Source organism: Gastrolobium bilobum, unplaced genomic scaffold (assembly GCF_033153095.1).
Source record: "Gastrolobium bilobum isolate Gb01-03AN ecotype WA unplaced genomic scaffold, APGP_CSIRO_Gbil_v1 utg29653, whole genome shotgun sequence".
Taxonomy (NCBI): Eukaryota; Viridiplantae; Streptophyta; class Magnoliopsida; order Fabales; family Fabaceae; genus Gastrolobium; species Gastrolobium bilobum.
Window position 1 is genome coordinate 192775 of NW_026896310.1, and position 22963 is coordinate 215737.

General features: G+C 32.1%; 2 protein-coding genes across 4 annotated transcripts; both read left to right on the plus strand.

Annotated features, from left to right (window-relative positions):
* Positions 1-6979: 6979 nt before the first annotated feature.
* Positions 6980-12162, plus strand: LOC133298830 (telomere repeat-binding protein 1-like). 3 transcript variants are annotated; one of them, XM_061498198.1, is made up of 10 exons: positions 6980-7213; positions 7780-8034; positions 8139-8964; positions 9078-9284; positions 9400-9462; positions 9560-9639; positions 9823-10064; positions 10330-10656; positions 10867-10930; positions 11758-12162. In XM_061498198.1, the coding sequence occupies exons 2-10, from the start codon at positions 7954-7956 to the stop codon at positions 11980-11982; spliced, it is 2115 nt and encodes a 704-aa protein (XP_061354182.1). In that variant the 5' UTR covers positions 6980-7213; positions 7780-7953; the 3' UTR covers positions 11983-12162. The 3 variants fall into 3 exon arrangements, with proteins under 3 accessions (XP_061354182.1, XP_061354183.1, XP_061354180.1); XM_061498199.1 differs by having other exon boundaries at positions 7833-8034; positions 9078-9239; XM_061498196.1 differs by having other exon boundaries at positions 7833-8034; positions 11758-12161.
* An 8639-nt stretch (positions 12163-20801) lies between these two features.
* LOC133298827 (uncharacterized) lies at positions 20802-21133 on the plus strand (the record flags this gene model as incomplete). Its single annotated transcript, XM_061498192.1, has 1 exon — positions 20802-21133. A coding segment is annotated over exon 1 (332 nt), but the record flags the coding sequence as incomplete, so codon positions are not given.
* Positions 21134-22963: the final 1830 nt, after the last annotated feature.

Consider the following 22963-nt stretch of genomic DNA (forward strand, 5'->3'; position numbering starts at 1 on the left):
CAAAGTAATTCAGATGATTGGCGTGATGTCTTTTTTATCTCTTGTTGGTTCATTTGGGGATGGAGGAACAAAAGTGTCCATGATACTAACTTCAAGCATCCAACCCATGGAACGCACATAATTGCTATGTATATAGAGGAAGTTCGTAACTGCATGGGTAGGAAGGCTATGGCTACTACTAGCATTCATCCAACTCGTATGAGTTTATGGAAACCTCCAAGGTTAAATTGGGTGAAGATTAATATTGATGGGGCAGTTGAAAGGAATACTGAGGTGGCTGCTTGTGGTGAGATTATCAGATCTGATGATGGCTCTTGGTTGGGAGGCTTTGAGTATCATATTGGTGCTTGCACTCCTTTAATGGCAGAGCTTTGGGGAACTCTAAAAGGTCTGGAATTGGTTTGGCAACTGGGATTTAAGAAGGTGGAACTAGAAGGAGATGCTTCTGAAGTATTCTCTTTACTTGCTGATTGCAATGCAGCTTGTCAGCCTCGTATAGTGGCTAAGATACAAGCACTCATCGGTCAGGATTGGGAGGTAACGCTTTCTCATATTCCAAGGGAAGCTAATTCCTGTGCTGATTGGTTAGCCAAGTCTGCTCTTCACAAAGATACTGGATTCTGGAGTCATAGAGTTATGCCGTTTCACCTTGCTCAGTTATTTGATCACGATCTTCAGGGAATCTCCTCTTGTAGGGGTATAGACCCTGGATAGTTATTTTTTGTTTCTGGTTGTTTGTTTGTTTTTGTTTGGGGCTTCGCCCCTTAATGTTATCAAAAAAAAAAAAAAAATATTAAAATGAATTTGTCTTTAAAATAAATAAAAAAGGATATTATACTCTTGAATTTTATTAAGTTAAAATCACGATGTATTTTAAATTAAATTAATAATAAGGTTTATTGTCTTTTTTGTCACAAGAGATAAAATTATCTCTTATAACTCCAAAATTACATCATTTTGAGTGTTAAAAAAAATTAATAAATAGTGTTTTGATAAAATTCACATAATAAAAAATAAATAAAATTACTGAAATACTTTTCATTAATTCCCCCTAACATTTAAAAGTAATGTTATTAAAATCGGCCCGGTCATTGACCCGGTCGACGTACCGGGTCACTGGTTCAACCGCATGACTCGGTAATTATATCCAATTTTATAATTTATATTAAAAAATTATAAACATACTCAAATATATAAAAAAAATGATAAAAATTTCAAATATTTTAATACAAAAAATAATAAATCACATATTATTATCAAATAAAAAATCAAACAAAAATATAATGATCGTGATACGGGGCTTTAGGTTCAGAAAACGACATCTCTAACTATAAATTAATTCAAAATTTTCTGCATAGTACATAATTGAGATAATATAGTGTTGTAGGTACATAACTTATGTAAGTCAATAAGCAAACAAATATTCAAATATGTCTATTATGATTTTTATTTTTTTAAAATTTGGAATTTTTTTATTATTTTTTTTGTAACCGGGCCGGATTACCGATTTTTATAAAAACCGGCCGAGTCGTACCGGGTCGCATCGGTTCTGATACATGGCCAGTCCGTTGCTTTAACCGGACTGGTTATATGGCCGGTTTACCGATTTTCGGGGTGACCCGACCGGGTCGGTCCGGTTTTAAATACTATGCTTAAAACGACATAATTTTAGAGTTAGAAGAGATAATTTTATTTCCTATGACATGAGAAACAATAAATCCTAATAATAAATATATCTGTACTTATTTGTTTTAAAAAATTATTAACTGTGAGCGCTGTGCCATCAAATTAATGTGTAAAATAACATTCAAAAAACATATAAAGAAAAGTATATATCTATAAATATAGTTAATATAAACGATATACTATATTAATCAAATGACTATTTACAGGTATATAATTTTTTTTTTTAAATATTTGTTATCTTTCCATGACACCTTTTTTATTTGGATCAATATTTAATTAAGTGATTTGGTATTTTAACGTTGGTAGAAAAAAATAAAACTTCCAAACAAACTTATCCGTTTGACAATTTAACGTTATGTATAGTATACGTAACTGTCACATGGCCAAGAAAACAAGACAGATATAGAAATTGCCAAGAAAAGAAGACAGATATAGAAAATAAAGGTGGATGAGGGTTTTTTTTTTTCTGCTAAAGGAAAACAAACGACGTGGTTGAACCACTTTAAAACTGCCACGTGTAACGATAAACCTAGGTGTATGGCCAGAGAAGAACAGAAGTACCTCTTTCAAAATTGGGTCGTTGAAAGGTGAAAGTGAAATGGAAAATAAAAATGATTATTTTAAAAAAGAATTTTATTAATCTCCTTCCAGTTATCTTATGTGGTAGAGAGAAAATAGGTGGGTCCCACCATTACAAGAAAAAAGAAAAAGAAGAAAAAAGTGGGGTGCGAAAATCGAAGTGAGAGAAAATGAGATAAGTTACCTCGTGCAAAAGGAGAGTAATATTTCTCTTTAAAAAATATCTTAATTAAAAAACCTCAGTCTTCTCGTGAGTCAATTCTCCACATGTCGTAGTTATTGTATTTTTTTTAGGGTTATGTTTATCTCATTTTACATGAGATAAACATCTCTCCTACACACACAAAAAGGGTTGGGTCCCACCACTTTTTTTTTTCTCTCTCCTCTTACATGTGGGTCCCACTTATACTTTTATTTCTACAACATGAGGTAATTCTTTTCCTACAACATAAGAAAAATATATCTTTTTTTTATCCAATTCGATTGTCCGAATTATATTAGAGAATTTGGAGTGATTCATTTAATATTATTTTTCTCTATTTAGAAGATTTGAACTCGAGATCCCGGATAAGAGGAGCAAATTTTGATTACAACTATTAGGGATATTCACGTGTGAATTGGATCAATTTTGAAAGCAAAAATTATCCATTTAATCTTTTTGGTTTGATCATATAAATTATCCATTCGGTTTGTATATTTTTTCAAATCCGATCCGATCAAATTTTTTTCGGTTTAGATTGGATCAGTTTTTACTTTTTTTAAAATCCTAAAATTTATTTCATGATTATTGTGCAAATAACATCTTTTGTATATATTGACTTTGTAATTTTTTTTTAAATACAAAAGCATTAGTAAACTATAATATAATTTATTTATTTTTTAGCAATAAGATATGAAGCTCTATAAAGATAAAATTTTGTTGATGAGATGTGACTAGATTCTTGGGTTTAGTTGATGGTTTAATGGATCTTGGATTTAGAAATTTTTTAGGCTATAATTAGGGAAAAACCTAAGTAGGTAGAAGGAAATTAATATATTGGATCGGTTTTCATCAAACCATCCAAAAACTGATCCAATCCAATTAAAATTTGCGATTTTTTTTTCGGTTTTTGATTTTTCGATTTTTGATTTTTCAGTTCGATCACCGCAGTTTGAATCAGTTTGGATCAGTTAATGAACACCCATAATAATGTCATCAGTACATCTTAGGTATGTATAATTGAAAGTTAGAGGTATAATTCACTAATTCTGATAATGGTATAATAATTGAGATATGATACTATGTCTATCTCAATTAATTTTTCAAATTGATAGAAAAATAATAAATCTTTATTATATATATATATATATATATTATAATTTAAAATATTTATTTTTTATTTAATAATTATAGTTTTATACTTTTACAATACACTTTTTACTTTACAGTAATCAAATTGCCTCTTTTATTCATCTACTTGGAATTAATTTAACTCTTTTATTATACTACTACAAAATGAATATTTTTTATATGCCAGAGCCACCTATCTGTGTCTATCCGCAGCAGTAGACGGAGATTCCCTTGACGCCGTCACCTTGAACAGTTCCCTTTCATTGGTCTCGCAATTGATAACGATAACGATAACGAAAGGCGATTAGAAAGTAAGTAACAAGGACCTCTACGGTCAGCACTCTCCTCACCACACGTATAGTAAAGGATTTGAGTTTTGATCAGATTGCGTTGCATGCTTCCTTCCAATCTCTTTCATTGGTCCCCCACTCCTCGCTCCTGCCATGATGGAATAAATATTAGAGTGTCTTTGGTATTTCATAAATTTTTTGGTACAAGAGAATCACAATTACTAAAAATATATTAAAAATTGAGTTTATTACGAAAAAATGGTGTTTGGTTTGTTAATAGAAGTATTATATATCAAAAGAGAGAGAAACATTTTTGTATAGAAGAGAGAAATTTGACTGATATATAAATCTATTGAATCTTCCGTGCAACAGTAATATAAAAGATTTATTCGCGATGATGACTCCCCTCTAATTTAAACTACAAATAATGCATTCTAATTATATAAAGGGTTCGCTTTTTCTGTAGTTACTATAGATAAATTATCTGCAGTAAGGCAATAAGACGTCGTTTTGGAGCAGAAATTATGGTATTTTTGGAATTTTAATTTATTTCAGGGTTATAATAGTCTTTATATTTATAATTTTTTAAGATTCCAATATCAAAACGATGTCGTTTTGGAAATAAATGCAGATAACTTATCTGCATTAACTGCAGAAACATTTTTTCCTTATATAAATAGGATAACGATTAAGATTTTGAGCGTAAATTATACCGGTCTATATATAGATATAGAAAAGATTACTAATTTTTTAAACAAACACAGGTTGGAATTTATTAGAGAAATATGAATATAAAGCTTAAGTTATTCGTTAACATATTTTTTCAATGTTATTAAATACAGATCGATTATCGATTCCTTTGGAATATCAAATCAATAGATTACTGATTTAATTAATAAATCATTAATTAAACCTGTCGAATGAATCAAATAAATTAAATTGATATAAATATATGTAATAAATATATAAATAAAATTAAAATAATGATTAGCATTTCATTTTCATTCCTCATGTATTCTCTTGTTCAGATGATAGATGAAATCTTATATGCTATTGGATGAAATAATTTAAATGGTATTAATTTGTTAACGCATTTTATACTTTAAAATAAATTATTAAAAATATATATTACCTCTCCAGCTCATAATAATATATTTAATAAACTAATCTTTATATTTTATTAGAGAATTTTTAACAAACTCACTCTAAAATTAACAACTCAATAAAAAATTCCACAAAAAAAAAAATCAACTCAATAAAATTGAATTAATTTTTGTGTGTGAGGAAATTGAATTAATTAAAAGTAATGATGATTCTACATATATTTATTCAAATATTCTCTTTTCAGCAATTACATGACTTGGGTTTCACTTTTTTTCCATGTTGAATAGTTCACACGGAGTATGTGCGTAAATATTTTTTTTAGGAAATATTCACAAATTTTTAATTTTTTTTAAGAATTTGCTTGCGGACATCATTCTGAATTTTCTTACAAATAAACAGAAAAATCACTTTGATAAATCTGATTGTTCAAATACATAATTATAATTTGGATTTTTTCATATGAAAAAGTGGTTATATGATCATGTAATTTGATCACAATCACTTTTTTAAAAATCATATATTATTTTCTCTTTTATCTCATCATTAATGAGTGAAAATAAATTATTGTAATCAAATAACATTATCACTTTTCCACTTCACATTATTATCGTTATTATTTAGATGTTGTACAACAAGTTTGATATGATCAAGATTCACCTTTTATTATATATAAGAGAATGCTTGAAAATTCGCCCTCTTCAATTAATTTTTTACAGAAGTAGCAAACACACAAAATATTTTCTTTAAATTTAAACTAGTTAAATTTGGGAAAAATTATATTGATAAATTTTTTGTTTACAGACTCTTATAAATTAGATTATGTCTGACCGATCATACTTAGTGTAATTTGTAAAAAAAAAATTATAAATTAATTTTTCCGTTAAACTTATATGTCCACTTTGAATTGATAAATATTATTAATATAATACAAATATAATCTTTAACTCATAAAACATTGACACAATATATGCCTATGCTGCACCGATATCAATATAGGACACGAGATACGATACGACACGACACTCCGATAAGTTAATTCTAAAAAATGTTAAATTTTGATACGTTAGGACACGTTTTGATATTATATAATATTTTTAATTTATGTAGTGTATATTATATTTAGTGTTCAATAATTTAACAAAAAAAAAATCTAAACTTATAATACCCATTAGTTTTGCAAAGAAACATAAGATATCCCAAATGTTTATATTAAACTCAATAAAATCATAATTATAATATAACAAATCTAATGATTGAAACTCAAAATGTAACATAACATAATTTTTAAACTTTTTTTTGAGTCTTTACAATGAATATTGGAATGTCAAAATATCGGTAAGCATAAAAAAAAAATATCCAACATAAAACGTGAGAATTTTTGAAATATTTCATAAGTACATGTCTGAAAACCAAAGTATCACGCTTTCAACCACCCACCCTGTTATCCACTGAAAGGTTAGTCTACGGCATGTGTCCATGATGTGACAAAAATACCGCCATATTTACATATCATTATAGCAAGCAATTCAAATTCAAATGAATGAATGTCCTAATAAAGAAAATAAAATGAAAATAAATAAAAAGGTTTTATAAGAGTTATGTTGTAGGAAAATTGATTGTGTTATGTTATAGAGATTCATTTTGCATGCCAAAGTTTTTTTTTTTTGCTGCGGGCCCTACAAAATATTGTGTGTGTAGAAAATTTTTTGTGGTCATGTTAAGTAATAGATGATAAACCCATAAATAAAAAGTTGAATTTTATTGTTACCTAACGTTTTCTGCGATAGTGCGGGCAGCAAGCAACCGCAGGATCAAAAGTGAGTACACATGTCAGCATCAGATAGCGAGTAACCGACTTTTGGGCAGTTTTCTATCTATAACCTGCTATGTCCGGTGGACATGTGTACAATCACCGGAAGGTCCGGTGACTGTGGGTGTTGATCATATAAAGTGTTGGGGTTTAAGCAAAGGTTGGGTGGTTTTCAGAGGGTTTTGGTGATCCAAAGTAACGCAAAATTTTCTTTTTCTTTTCCCAACCGAAATACAAACCAAATTTTCGTGGAAAATGAGAGAAATTGTTTCTATGGTGGAAAGCTAGTGCTGTTTTTTTTTAATCACTTGGGATTCTCCGACAATTCGCCGATCTGACATTTGCCTGAATCGCCGGAATCTCGCTTTTTTCTGGTTAAATTTGTGATCTCTGAACGGCAACCTGCGGCAAGAGGTGTGTGAGCACGTTTTGTTTCACCAACGCATGCAAAGTTTGTTATCCTTGGGATTGCCTTTTTTTTTTTTCATGACAATTAATTTTTTGATTGCTACCGGACAAAAAAACTGGAGCCTGCTTCATATGATCTTGTTCCAACTTCAGAATTTTCGGTTCCCGACAAGGTTTTGGTCTGAGATTGTAAAATTGTCTGAGTGGTTCTGTTTTGTGTTCACTTAGTTTGGTTTTCATTTTTGCTTTGGGATTTGGATTTTGTCCATTGATTTGATGATCTCTGATTTCCGGGTAATTTTCTGGACCAGCACGTAGCTTAAGCTTTTGGTTATTTTCTGAGATCGATCTTCTTTCGTTATTTTAGATCCCTTATGTAATCTCCGTTGGATTTTGTTTACTTCTCTTCTCATGAACGTGTATGATATTTCGTTTAGTTTTGCTTCTTTCTTGTTTAGCTTTTACGAGCTTCATGGGGTTTGTTTTCGTAAATTCTATACGAGCTGTGTTGTTTTGTTATCTTCATCTGTTTTCGTTGTGTAATCCTCCGTGCTGTGCAATTGATTTTCCAGTTTGTTGGAGTGGTTATTAATACTTAATTTTTTCAATCGCCTCTATCATCAAGGTTCCTGGATCCGGTGGAAGTCACTCGTTGGTTTCCTCTGAATTTGAGGTTTAATCATACGCTCGGAGTTTTTATTTTTTATTTGCGCTCGATCCATCTATCTTGGCATGGTTCCTGAGATATGGTCTTGCAGAAGAGATTAGAGTACGGATTTAATGGCTATCAAACACCAGCCACACCCCGAGCTACCCGATCAGCTAGGGTAAATATGTTCTGCTTCTCATCTGGGGCTGGTTACTACTATTTATTTACTTAGAGATTTTAAGAATATAATCCATATAATTATTTTTTAAAAATGTTTCTTAGAGGAGGGCTAAATTTCAAAGAAGAGTGGAAGACAATCGAATGTGTGCATTTGACTTATTGGCCACCATAGCTGGTAATTTATTACAAGAGAAAGGGAATCCAACCATCTCTTGTGATCCATCTTCAGAAAAGGATCAGCTTGGATTTGGTAAAGAGTGCCAAGATGCAAATAAACCATTAAAAGCTGAGCTTTCTGATGAAGGAAGTTGTGCCAAGAAATGTTTCTCTCATCCTTCTTCACAAACAAAAAATCAAAATTGTTGCTTGAAAGAATCCCCACTTTTTGAAATTGATGGCAATTCAGGCATTGCTTCTATAGTATCAAGTTCAAGTTGCTCAGAGAGGTTAGCTGCAGAGGAATTGGTGGATAGCAAAAGTCATAAGGAAATGGAAAATGTCACTACTAAAGTTGAATTAGATTCTTCTGGTTATTCACAGGATAGTCATTTAAAGTTACATGGTGATACCAGTAACATAAAGGATGAACTGCATAAGTTTGAGAAGGTGCCAGTTGGAAATGGGACTGAGATGTTCAGTTTTGAGGATCCGTTGGATGAAAAGCCTCCTGCATTGATCAGTTTAGGTGGCACTGCCAAGTTGTTTGATGACAGGATTCTCTGTAGCTCATTGTCCAAAGGTTGTGACAATGCACCAGTAGTTAGTAGAGATAATGACGAAAACTCTTATGGGTGTACTCACCCTAGTTCAAAAACCAAGTCCTTTAGGCCAAAGACTTGTATAGATGCTGGAAGAATAAGGAAAATATTGGCTTCTAAATTTCAGAAAGTTGCTCAAAAATCAAAGGTTGATACACTTTCAAACAGGGGTGAGTCCATGCTTATGGTATGAAATTACTGGCTCTTTTTTTTTTTTACACCCCTCATGCTTTTGTTGCTTGTTTACTGATTGTTTTTTCAACTGGAAACATGTTAATTTTAGATGGATCTTGGAAACAATCTTACCAAAGTAAGAACTGCTCTAAACGACATAGTTCTCAGATGAATATTCCTTTCAAAAAGAGGAAGCTTTTTAATTATAGCTCTGTTTCAAAGTCCAATGGATTTATCAGAAGTGGTGGCATGTATTATTCACCTGAGAATGGTAAGAATCGAGATGCTTCTGATTCATCTCCCGGGATGTGCAAAGGTTTTACACTTTTACTCTAAATGGCTTCCTCCTATTTAAATTGATTTTTGTTTCGCCTCTGGATTTAAGGTTATATGGAAACTTTTGTTTAATAAATTTTAAATCTTTGATGCAGACCCAGGACTATCATCCTTGGAAGCATGTCAACACTCTGCATTAAGATGTAGAGGTTCTCATGGTATGAGAAGATTGAGGAAGTGATTCTTTATGTATTCTTTGACTTTACTGATATCTTCAAAGGGATTCTTACATGTAGATATCTTTCTTTTAACCAGTGAAGCTTAGGATCAAGTCATTTAGGGTGCCGGAGCTTTTTATTGAGATTCCAGAAACTGCAACCATTGGTTCCTTGAAGGTGTGTAGTAATCTTATATTTTGCCATGTAATTTATCATCTTCCCCTGTATTTAGATGTTCATGAGGGATGGCATCTGTGTATTTTATAAGTTGGATTTACATGTTACTAATTCATTACATACACGTTTCTTCTATCATAAGTTGGGTTCGGCTGCATTTTTTTACAACATTTTGGTCTGCAGAGGACAGTAATGGATGCAGTGACTGCTGTACTTGGAGGTGGATTACACATTGGTGTCGTTCTCCAGGGAAAGAAAGTTGGAGATGACAATAAAACTCTACTTCAAACTGGAATTTCTCATGATAACCAGCTGGATGCTTTGGGTTTCACCCTTGAGCCTAATTCTTCACAAAGTGTACTGCCTGAATTAGCTGCACATTCTCCCCATGTTCCTAGTGCAGACATACCTCAGGCTCTAATAAGGTAATGCATAACTTCTCAATGAAGCTACGGGTGTCATAAAAAACATGATGGCTGGAAGTGTGGCTGTCTGTTAGTGTTCCTGATTATTTGAACTCAAATACACTGCCTTATTTCCGTTGACATTGTATTATTCCTGGGAAATGAGGTATTTATATACTTCATAAATGTTTGTTATAGTGTCATCAGCATATTTCTCTATAAATTATTATTCAGATTTTTATCTTAAGAATATTATTATTTAGTTTATGTCAAAATTATAATTCAGGTATCCTTCGAGTCCGGCTGCAATTCATCAGAGGATACAAGGCAATTCTGACATGTTACCTGAGCATCAACTAACTAGTTTAGGTAACATTGTTGAAAGTGACCATGATTCAGTACCTTCTCCTATCAAGGCATCTGTTGACAAAGGGATGACAGATTCCAAAGAACTGGTAACTGTTCTTGAAATGGGTAAGGAGAAGCTACCTGTGGTACCTGTGCTCCAGAAGTCAAAGCAATCCGAGATTGTTCAGCGCCGAATTCGCAGGCCCTTTTCTGTAGATGAAGTGGAAGCACTGGTTCAAGCAGTTGAGAAACTGGGAACTGGAAGGTAAGATTTACATTTGGCTCTGTTTGATCTGACCAACAGTAATATTTAGCGGGTTGTGTCCCTACTCTATGTCTTCGCCAGTTTGTGGATGTAGAGAATTGTTTGTTTTTTGTCTTTTCAATTACTAGATGCTGCACTTTAGTATTGGTAGAGATTTCCTCTGACAATCCCTTTATATTGTGTTTTTATTTCATTAAAAAATACAATCAGGTGGCGTGATGTTAAACTTTGTGCTTTTGATAATGCAAAGCATCGGACATATGTGGATTTGAAGGTAAAAACGTTTGTGACCCTAGTGCAAAGCAATTGCGGTATTTTGTGAATTCTATTGATCTTAAAAAAAGAAGAAGAAGAAGATCATTTTATTGCCTAAATGAATTGTTAAAGTTGGCTGTCACACTTCTGGTCAATGGGTAGCATGTTTTCTTCTTCATCTCTCAACTTTTTTTTATCAAGGCAAGTAGGTAATTGAATCCTAGGTAGGCTGTCAGTATTTATCGCTTGATTAGTAATCTCTCTTGCCTTGTGCTTAAAGGACTCTCTAAATATATAACCAGATATGACTTGCGCTGTGCATTTCCTTTGCCTGGTGCTTTTTCTAGTTATCATGACTTGTCTTTTACAAAAATAGAATTTAATCCCATTCAGGTTTTGGTCCCTATTATAGTTTTTTGTATTGGTCCCTACCGAAAAGGTTTTCCACCCATTTGGGTTTTAGTCCTATAATTTATTTTTATAAGGGTATTGATCTTTACTTTCCATAAAGGATTGGTACAATAGTTTCCATTTATTAAGATATTGGTTCTTGAGGGAGCAAAACCCAAATGAGTGAAAACATGGCGATTAATACCAAAAAAATAAATAAATCATAGAGACCTAAACCTAATTGAGTATAAATTATAGGAACAAAATCTCATTTAGACAAAAACATATTTATTCTGCTGTTTCTCCTTTAATGTAAAATTTGCTGTAAGATAGATAGTGATGGGGTCTGAAAGAAAAGAGCAAGAGCACTTTGATTAGCATAATTTTGGTTTCCCTATCTTGCACGCATAGCAGAGAAAGTGTCTCTCATGTGATTTGGGTTTTGGGATGGTGCAGGATAAATGGAAAACACTGGTGCACACGGCAAGAATATCCTCTCTACAAAGGAGGGGAGAGCCTGTTCCCCAAGAACTTCTGGATAGGGTCTTAACTGCCCACTCATACTGGTCCCAGCAGCAGTCTAAACAGCACCCAGAAACAACCTTATCCTTTAATAAGGGGTTGTCAGCAGCACGTGGCTTTGTAGATGGTGTGGGTGTTTTGGTTTCTGACTTTTATTAAATTAGACTGTCTTTTTAAAGATTTATATATTTATATTTATGAAATCTCTGTTTATAAATTGTAAATGATTGATGCAGTAAAGAGCTTGCTAACACAATTCTTTTGATGCCAATTTGATTGTAAATAATTTGATTGCTGTGTGTAAAAGTATTACTGCTTGGTAATTGAAACCTGCGTTTGCCTAACTGTCTTCTAAAGACACTTAGGTCATATGGAAGAAGATGAAGATGAAGATGAAGATGTCTACAACCAATGTTTAGTGTGCAAAAATAACTAGGAGCACTTTGACACATGTTGACGTGTGTTAGGAGATAGGACAATAAGTGGTGGCTAATGGCTAATGGCTTTCTACATATTCGAATCCTTTCAAGAATGGAATCTTAGTAGCCTGATCCAAAACAATCATTACTGTCGGCTTTCTTATTTAAAAGTTTCTTTATTACAATTTAGAATTGTTTCTATCCTTCGACACTTGCAGAGAGCAAAATTGAAGAATCGAAACTTTTGTAGGCTTTATTTAAATATTTTGTTTTAAGTCGAATGGAACGGATCATGATGAATGAAATATAATGATAGAGTAAACACTTTTAACTATTATATAGATATTTAAAATGAAATGAAGAGAGATTTTTATTTTATTATTGAAAATTTTGATGGAAGTGAATGAAATCTTAAGAATTATATCTTTATATAAGGGATTAATGTTTCTCATTATGTACTTATGTAGGAGATAAATTTATCTTCTATATATACATAAAAGTGTGTGAGGTTTACATAAAAAAAGTGAGAAAAAAATATTGGTCACAAACATTTTTATGTGTGTAGGAAATAAAATTTATCTCTTACAATACATTACTCGCTTAATATAATCATTAATAAGAGATATGAATTTTTTTAATCTTTTTATAAAAATTCTCTACCATAGAGTGATGTCTTACAATACATTACTCGCTTAATATAATCATTAATAAGAGATATGAATTTTTTTAATCTTTTTATAAAAATTCTCTACCATAGAGTGATGTCTTTATAAAAATTTTAAATGAATAAAAGAGCAATAACGATTCAAAATATGAATAAAAAAAGAAAAATTACTTAGATAAGACTAGAAACCTTACAATTCTGCTTAGATGTATAAATTTGATAGAATATGATGATTTATTAAAGGGATTTATAACAATAATGTTACAGAAAAATAGTTGTATCATATCATAGAAACAAAAAACATCGGGACCCACATAATTTTTAAAAAAAAAAGTACAACACGTAAATTGATAGCCCAGTGGGAAAGTTTTTCCATGTCCTATTGCAGGACACATCACACATATATCTCCCTTTATTAAATATTAAAAAATAAAAATAAAATCATATGTGTGAATTACAAGTGTGCATGGGATTTTATCTTTTTATAAGAATGATACTGGGATTTTATCTTTTTATAAGAATGATACCGCTTTACCACTGCTAATAACAGTTCTTATTATAAATCTAGGCATAATATATCTAAGGGCATTATGGGTGTCTTAGTGGTCAGCAGCCATATAGAGAAACTTAATAATAATAAGGATCGTTTAGGTCCTTTCTTGTTTATTTGAATAGTCAGTAGCAGTCGTGTTAATCAATGAAAAAGCCAGTGGCAGAAGGAAAGATCAGGCAAGTTAGATGTCTTGAAGATGATAGCAATTCTATGTACTCACAGTTGAAGGATTGAAATTAAAACCATAGTTTATCGTAGTTGGGAAGAGTATAATTTAGTAATTATTTAAAAAAAATAAAATTAATCCTATCACAAACCTACCAAATTTAAGGGGGAAGAAAAAGGGATATGGGAATGAATAGATTTCAACCATTTTTATTTTATTGCTGCTATGGTTATTGATTGGGTGTGTGGGAGATTTCCGATATGCTAATATTGCATCCGAGATGTCTATTTGTGGGCCAATGATCGTAGATTGTGTGGGAATCAGATTTATGTCTTCTTGTTAGGGAATTGGGCCTTTGCATTGGGCCTCTTAGGAACGATCCAAACATATACAAGAAGAAACAAAAAATGAAAGGAGATACTAAATGACGATAGTTCAGTTGCATCAGCGAACTCAGTATGTAAGAATGAGAGCATATGGATCCCTTTTCTAATACTATTTTTGGGAGGGATTTAAAGTTTTAATTCTAAACCTGTCCCGAATCAGACTAATCACGAAGTGATGAACCGATTAAAACACCTAAAAAAAATTGAAAGGAGAAGTGAAGAAATTATCACTTCTCTTGTTTGGTATCATCCAATAAAAAGTAAATGTGATTCTTCTTATATACATGGAGAATAGCTTCTCCTATTACAAGAAAAAGTCTGTTCATTTCCAAAAAAAAAAAAGAAAGAAAAAGTCTGTTCTCCTTTCAAGTGAAATCGAAAATTGTAACACCTTTATTTTATTTTTTTTAAAAAAACGTGGTGGGTCCTACGGATAGCTCTCTTTGTAGAAATGAGATCGATTCTCCAAATATTCGAGATATATATATATATATATATATATATATATATATATATATATATATATATATATATATGAATTTTATAAGAGTTACGTGGTAGGAAAAATGATTGTGTAATGTTATAGAGATTCGTTTTGCGTGCTATAATTTCTTTTTTTTCTTTTTTCTTCAAAAATTGTGGGACCCACAAAATATTGTGTGTGTAGAAAAATTTATTGTGTCATATTAAATGACAAATGCAAATCCCTATATATATATATATATTACAAACTTACAACTCTGCCCTTCCATCCTCAGGAGAAAAAGATAGTGGGAAAATAATCGTACCTACAAAAAATTTATCCAATGGAAATCATTTTCTTTCATTACTAATTTGCAATCAAACAAGAGATATTCTTCAATTCCTATCTTTTCGTCTTCATTCCATTCATTTTCAGTTAAGTTAATAAATCCCCCTCAATTGATACATTTAGTTTTTTTTTATATATACAATGGTGAGAATTAAACACATAATCTAATACAAATTATCCAAATCCCTCACCACTAGACCAATCTTTGTAACTTTACATTTGGTTTTCTTTAACATAATATTTTATCTTGTTTACTAATTATTATTCAAGTGATGTGCTGCTATCTTAGTCAGATTATCATTAGCTAATTGAAAAAAAAAATCGAACTTTAATGAAAAGGGAAGGGGGACCAGTAAGAGAGAATGGGAAAAAGGGGAGGGGGACCGTTTTTATAGTGGTGGGGATCACTAAAAATGCTGAACGACCCAGCTGTTTTATTTTAGTTGTGACATGTGTCACATATGCGTTACATGGCGCTACGGAGGCCACATAAGATGATATCCTTCCCTGCGACTTCGACCAGGTATCACACCAAGTTGTCTAGTGTTTTAGGCCGCATGGCAGGCTGGTATAGAATTTGTCTGCCATGTAATCTCACTGCACTGTGCAGAGGCTTATATGACATGAACTTGTTGACACGTGTGCGCACCTAACTTGTTTAGTGTTATAGCAAGATAGGTGATGTAACATTTTGGAGGAAAAAAAAATTCAGTCCATAGCATTTGGATAATTTTTCATGAATAATATGGTATTTTGGTAGTTGTCCCTAAATGTTTGGAACGACTGAGGATAAAGATTGTGGCTGAGTTGATGGCTCAAAAAACAAAAAAAGCCCCCAAAAAATTAATATCCAATAGTTCAGTTACAAAATTTCAGACATATTATTTCGAATCGATCCTAATTCCTACCGGGCTTACTCTGTTGGTTCATACAATTACATCGAACTTTAATTAAAAGTTAAATAGGGATTGGGATTCCTCGGGGTCATGGGCCCTCTCTGAACCCAAAACGAAAAAGTGGGGTCTTCTTTGAATTATGGGCTTTTAGATTACTTGGCACTGTTCATCCCCTTCTTTGAGCTTTACCTCTTCGTAATCTTTAGATCTGAGCGATCTAACTCAAATTCTACAAGGCCAAGAACCCATTACGATAAAATAAAATATATCTTCTCTTTTCTTTTTCATTTTTTAACCATAAACCTCACAATAATGGATTTAAAAACTGTAATATTTAACTCAAATGACTCAAATGTTCATGCGCAACTGAATCAAATATTTAATCTTTACAAATCAGCAAAACATTTAAAAACTTTAACGAAGAAGGAGTTTCACTTTTTAAATTAACAACTCAAATAAGAAATTTATCAACATATAAATAAATATAAAGGACAAATCGTCCACAAGACTTTTTGATCAACATCAATATCAAGGACACTTTTACTCCAAACTAGTTGAGATCAGTGACAAATGAATCCAAATAAAAAATACTAAAAGATTAAGAAAAAAAGATAAAAATAAAATTTAAAATATGAAAAAAAATTTTATCATTTTAAATGACATAATTTTGTGTCAGTTTTTAATGAAATCACATTGTTTTGGTGTGTTTTATTTTTTTTTTTATAAAATTAGGAAGAAAAAGAAAGTGGAGGATAAAGAATATAAAAACACATCAAAACGACGTAGTTTCATTAAAAATGACATAACTTTGTGTTATTTAAAATAATAAACATTTTTTCCAATATATATATATATATATATATATATATATATATATATATATATATATATATATATATATAACATTATCCATTAAAAATAGCAATAAGAAATAAAATAAAATAAAGATACATAAGACTTATAAGAGGGAAAAAAGAATAAAAAAATAAAATAAAGAAAAATAGAATACATAAATAAATAAATAAAAGAAGAAAGATTGAGTGGAAAAAAAAAATTAAAAAAAGGAAAAAAAAAAAGGGAGGTAAAGAAAGAATGAGATAAAGGGAAAATGGATTAAAATGGGACTATCTAGAATATAGGAAGAAAAACAGGTCTAATCCTCCACAATGTTAATAACTTTCCTTCAATTTCGTCCTAAGACACACTGTCTGTCAATCTATATATCATTTTATTAAGTCTTGCTTTACTATTATCTCTCAAGTAAGTTTCAATGTACCTCTTCCTCTCTGTGTCAAGCTCTTGTTAACAAACTATTGTTATCTAGGGGTCTTCTAATTACATGCCTAAAGTTCTAAACCACCTCAATCTATGTTCTATCATCTTTTTAACCAGATGTAACACTCTTATCTTTTTTCGAATATCTTCATTTTTTTATCTCATCCTTCCTCGTATGATCATACATTCACCTTAACATCTTGATTTCTGCTACTCTCACTTTATGCTCATGTTGCGTATGTGCTAGCCAACTTTTCGACATTTTGATGATATGAAATAATTTAATCCATCTTTTAAACTCATCCTCATTGACATGTAAATAAAGGGCAAGTTAATTTTACACCGACGTAAAAATAAAAAGTTTTGCACCAAATTTTTACTAATAATTTGTTTGCATTTAATGACTTATATTTAATAAATGAAAACCATTAAACATATATAGAATCAACGACTAAAATTGAGAATGTAATTTATATTAATGTAAAATAATTTTAGGGAAAAGTTATACTTACTACCTATTTTTCTCACTATCTCTTACTACCAAATCTTAACTGTTGATTTCTGTCAATCTAACGATTATAATTTATTCCATAAATTATAAAAGTTAGATTGACGAAAATTAACGGAAGATTTGATAATAAGAGTTAGCTAAAAAAAAAGGGTAGTAAGTATAAAGGTAAAAATTTCACCAACGTAATGTCAAATACTTTACTAATTTTTACGGTGAACAGTAGTCCTAAATCTAACCGGTGCTAATCATTGTAAATTTGCAATGCATGGAGTGTCAATCTGAGAAGCACGGACACGCTCTTTCCTTAAAAAATTACGTGTCGGACACAGACACGCGTTCGACACGTAGTCAATATTTTAGGACACATTGACTATCTCGACACGCGATTTTCACCTAGTCCGACACGAAATCAACATTTTTGGACACGTTTTCAGACACGTTTGTAGTTCAAATTAGAATAATTGCAGAAAAAAAGTACAGAACAGTTCCAGAACAGAGTGAGAGAAGGGGAAATCACAAAGTTACAGAAGTTGTAGTCTGTGTCTTGTCGTCTTTGCCGTCTCTGTCATCGTTGGTCGCTAGTCTTCGCAGATGAAGGAGTTTGTCGAAGAGGGGAAGTCACGGTCTGCGCCTCCTCCTTCTCCGTCTCCACCGCTGGTCGCAGGTGGCTGCTGGTTGCAGGTGGCCGCAGGGGAAATGGAATGGGTTTGTCGAAGAGGGAAGAAGTTTGTCAAAGGAGGAGGGTAGGGTTACAGATATTTTAATGGTTGAAAGACAAAAAGACCCTTTAATTATTACTATTATAATTTTAAATAGAGAGAAAATATGTAAAATTGACATCGATCCAAGAATTTAAAAAGGATGAGAGGAGTAAGGAACCTGATTGAATAATTGGAGAAGAAAAGAAAAAATATAAGGAACAACGGTTTAATAAAAATTAGTCATTAAAAAGTGATATATTTTGAAAATCAGTCATTAAAATAAATACAATATATAATTTGAATGTAATAATATTATATATATATTAAAAATATTCTTTAATATCAAAACGTGTCTCAACGTGTCGAAATTTAACATTTTTTAGAATTAACATGTCGGAGTGTCGTATCGTATCGTGTCCCGTGTCCGTGTCAGTCCATCATAAAACCTGCTGAATATTATACAATAATGTTTAAACCAGATCGCTTTGATGGAACTATCAAAGGCATAGTATTCAAACTCGTCAACTGAAAAGAGCTACTGCAGAACATGTGGGGTCTAGAACACCACAGAGATCGATGTCATGTTTAATGGAGGGTTAGGATGGTGGTTGTTCCTTTTAAATTTATACAAATTTTAAATGATGTGTGTTATCTGGGTTATTTTTTATCATATAAATAATGATTATCCCCTTTAAATTCATGTAAATTTTTAGTTGTGAATATCATTTTTATTTTTTTGTCACATAAATTATTATAATTTATAAAGAATACTACACTCAACAAATTCGTTCCCAACCAGTAACCGACTTTATCAAATTACTACACTTGGTCTTTGAAATTTTTGTGCTCTTCGTTGCTTATTTTTTTCATGTTAAATTCACAATTGAATATGTCAAAGTAAACCAAATTATTTCAGAACCTAACAAAAGAAAAAAAAAATCAAACATTTCACCAAAAAATTCTAAGTAATTATCATTGGATTGCCACCACCCTGGTGCAGGCAATGAAGTAATCTCAGAAAAAAGGCATAGCAACAATACAAATTGTTAGGAAATTATATTTTCTAATAATCATTGTGGGTCACATATTATATTAATAATTATATTAATAATTATATTGTGCTATTTATATATAATGAGAGCTTATTGGCCCAACTATAAAGATTAAAACACTATAAGGGTTATGGTGTCCAAGACGTCAAATAACAACCCTAGTTTCTCTTACCCATTAAGAGAGAGACGACACATTAAGGAATTCAGTTTTAGGGTAATTTGACTGAGGAAGACTACAAACCCCAAGAGACAAAATCAAAGGTATTCCGCTGCAATGGAGACATGTATGCCTCCACCTTTATGTTCTTATTTCTTTATGATTTGGTATGATGGATCTTGGCTTGTAGGTGATAGTTATCACAAAAAGGTTTAGAGGAATTAAAAATTCCAACAATTGGTATCAGAGCCATCGTCATATTGAATTATGAGGGAATTAAGTTTTGTGATTTTTATATATGATTAATCATGAAAAATTTTGCTTTATTGTCTTTTGGCATAAAGTTTATTATTTTTTGAACGTGGGTTCCATCTTATGTATTTTGTATTAGCTATGTAGTGTTATTTTTGTTCCCTGACGGTGATTTTTTGGTTTTGGAACAATAGCTATATTTTTTAGAAAAAACTAGGATTCACAGTTTAATAAGGGTTTATTATTTAAATTTTGAATCTGTGAATAGATGGAATATTTGGAAGAATTTTGGCTTTTTAATCGATGAGGTTTTGTTGTTTGAATTTTTTGAATAAACAATGAGTTCTCTTAGAAAATTTTGGACTTACGGTTTGAAAGAAATCAAATGTTTAAGGTATTTGGTTTTGGGGTTTTCCTTATATTTGATATTCTTTGTTAAAAGCTAAATATAATTTTTTTTTTGGTATTATGCATCATTTTTTAAGCCTTGTAATGAAAAGGTATTTATTGTTAATGGTATAATGATATAGTATGTATCTACATACATTGAGGATTGATAAAGAATAATTTTCTTTATTGTTGTTATTTTATTTTTAAATGTGTTTATTATCCCTAAAGGTTTCTATTTGAAATTGAATATGATAGAATTGTGAGCCGCCAAAGTGGCCAAATTTATAAAGGTTAATTTGATTTCAATTAGGTTGGTCATATAAATATATTTTATTTATGCAAATAATAATCGGCCCACAGGAAGGTTATTGTTTGGCCAAATAACATATGTTGTGTGATCATATGTGTGTTTATTGCTTATGCGGATAGTGATCGGGCCACAGGAAGGTTATTATTTGGCCAAGTAACAAACATATTGTGGTAATAAATATGTGACAATTTTCAAGAATTCTCCATGTAATTCATAGTCGGCCCACAGGAAGGCTATGATTTGACAGGACTTATTGTCAATGTTTGATTACTACATTAAGAGTACCACTTACAAGTTGATATTTTTGTCTACAGACTAAATATTAATGTTGTGCTAGGTATCTTATAATAAACTCATCTTACTTCGGATTATTTGTATGTTATCTTTTTTTTTCTCTGTATAGTTTCTGCTACCGCTGCCAGTTATGTTGCTCAAATGAATATGCTTCCAATGCTTAATGGGGCAAATTTCAAGCTGTGGAAAGAGAATGTGGAAATTGTTCTCGGCTGCATGGATCTCGACAATGCGCTAAGGACTGAGAAATCCACTTCCACTCAGGAAAATCCAAAGACGGATAAAGTTGAGAAGTGGGAACGCTCAAATCGCATGTGTCTGATGATCATGAAACGTTGCGTTCCGGAGGCGTTTAGGGGCTCGATTGTTGAGACTACTGATGCCAAGTTGTTTCTGAAGGAACTCAAGCAATACTTTGCTCGAAATGAAAAGGCTGAAATTGGTCAAACCTTGTCCAAACTCATAAACATGAGGTATAAAGAAAAGGGAAACATAAGGGAGTACATTATGGAAATGTCTAATCTTGCTGGAAAACTAAAGGCATTAAAGTTAGAGTTGCCCTCTGAGTTGCTCATGTACTTAGTTATTATCTCTCTTCCTGCACAATATGGTCAATTTGTGGTGAGTTATAACACTCAAAAGGAAAAATGGACTCTTAATGAGCTCATTTCTCACTGCGTGCAAGAGGAAGAGAGGTTACAGCGAGAGAAGACTGATAGTGCTCACTTGACATCAACCTCTCAAGACAAGAAAAGAAAGAGAGCTAAGGATAATGCGGATGCTTTGCCAAAGAAGCAAAAGAAGCAGGACCAGGAATTCACTTGCTTCTTTTGTAAGAAATCTGGACACATGAAGAAAGAGTGTTCCAAATACAAGGCATGGCGCGAAAAGAAGGGTATGACTCTCACTTTAGTTTGTTGGTACTGGTTCTGTGGCACAAGCGTTTAGGTCATATCTCTAAATAGAGAATTCAGAGGCTTGTGACTGATGGAATTCTTGAACCCCTTGATCTGGATGATTTTGAGGTGTGCATTGAATGCATAAAAGGAAAACAGACAAACATAAGGAAAATAGGTTCCAACAGAGCTTCAGACGTCTTATAATTGATTCATATGGATATTTATGGACCATTTCCTATAGCCTCTTGGAATGGTCAACAATACTTTATCACATTCATAGACGACTATTCAAGATTTGGATACCTATATTTGATTAGAGAGAAGTCACAATCATTGGATGTGTTCAAAGAATTTAAAGCTGAAGTTGAACTTCAGTTAGGCAAGAAAATTAAGGCCATTAGATCTGATCGTGGTGGTGAATACTATGGTAGATCTGATGGATCAGGTGAACAACGTCCAGGGCCCTTTGCGATCTTCCTAAAGGAGTGTGGAATCGTCCCGCAATACACAATGCCAGGTAAACCTAGCATGAATGGTGTTGCGAAAAGGCGAAACCGGACTCTTAAAGACATGGTGAGGAGTATGCTTAGTCATTCTTCATTACCAGAATCACTTTGGGGAGAAGCACTAAAGACTGCAGTTTATATCCTTAATAGGGTTCCCAGCAAAGTAGTGACAAAAACCCCTTATGAGCTATGGAATGGAACGAAACCTAGCATAAGGCATTTACACATTTGGGGTTGTCCAGCAGAAGCAAGGCCTTATAGGCCAAATGAAAGAAAGTTGGACTCAAGAACAATCAGCTGTTATTTTGTTGGATATGCTGAACGCTCTCGGGGCTTTAAGTTTTATAATCCCACTACGAGATCCTTTTTTGAGACGGGAAATGCCAGATTCCTTGAGGATGATGAGTTTGGGGGGGAAGATAAAATAAGGAATGTTGTCTTTAATGAGGAAGAAAATTATATTTCTCTTCCTAATATTGTCATCATTCAAGATGCAATTACGGAACAAGCAATTAATGATCAGGTCCCTATTCATGACATTGTTATGGAACAGGCTTTGGTCCCTGACATTGCTTTGGGTCAAGACAATAATGAACCACCCCCTATGCCACCTATAGAACAAACTCAACAAACTCAAGAAGTGCCATTAAGAAGATCCACTAGAGAAAGGAGAAACGCAATTCCGGATGATTATATTGTGTTTCTTCAAGAGCATGAAAATATTTTAAGCTTGAAGAAAGATGATCCAATCAACTTCCAACAAGTCTTAGAAAGCTCTAATGCTCATAAATGGATTGATTCCATGAAAGATGAGATGTAATCTATGAAAGACAACAACATTTGGGATCTTATTGAGTTGCCTAAAGGTGCGAAACCCATTGGTTGTAAATGGATATTT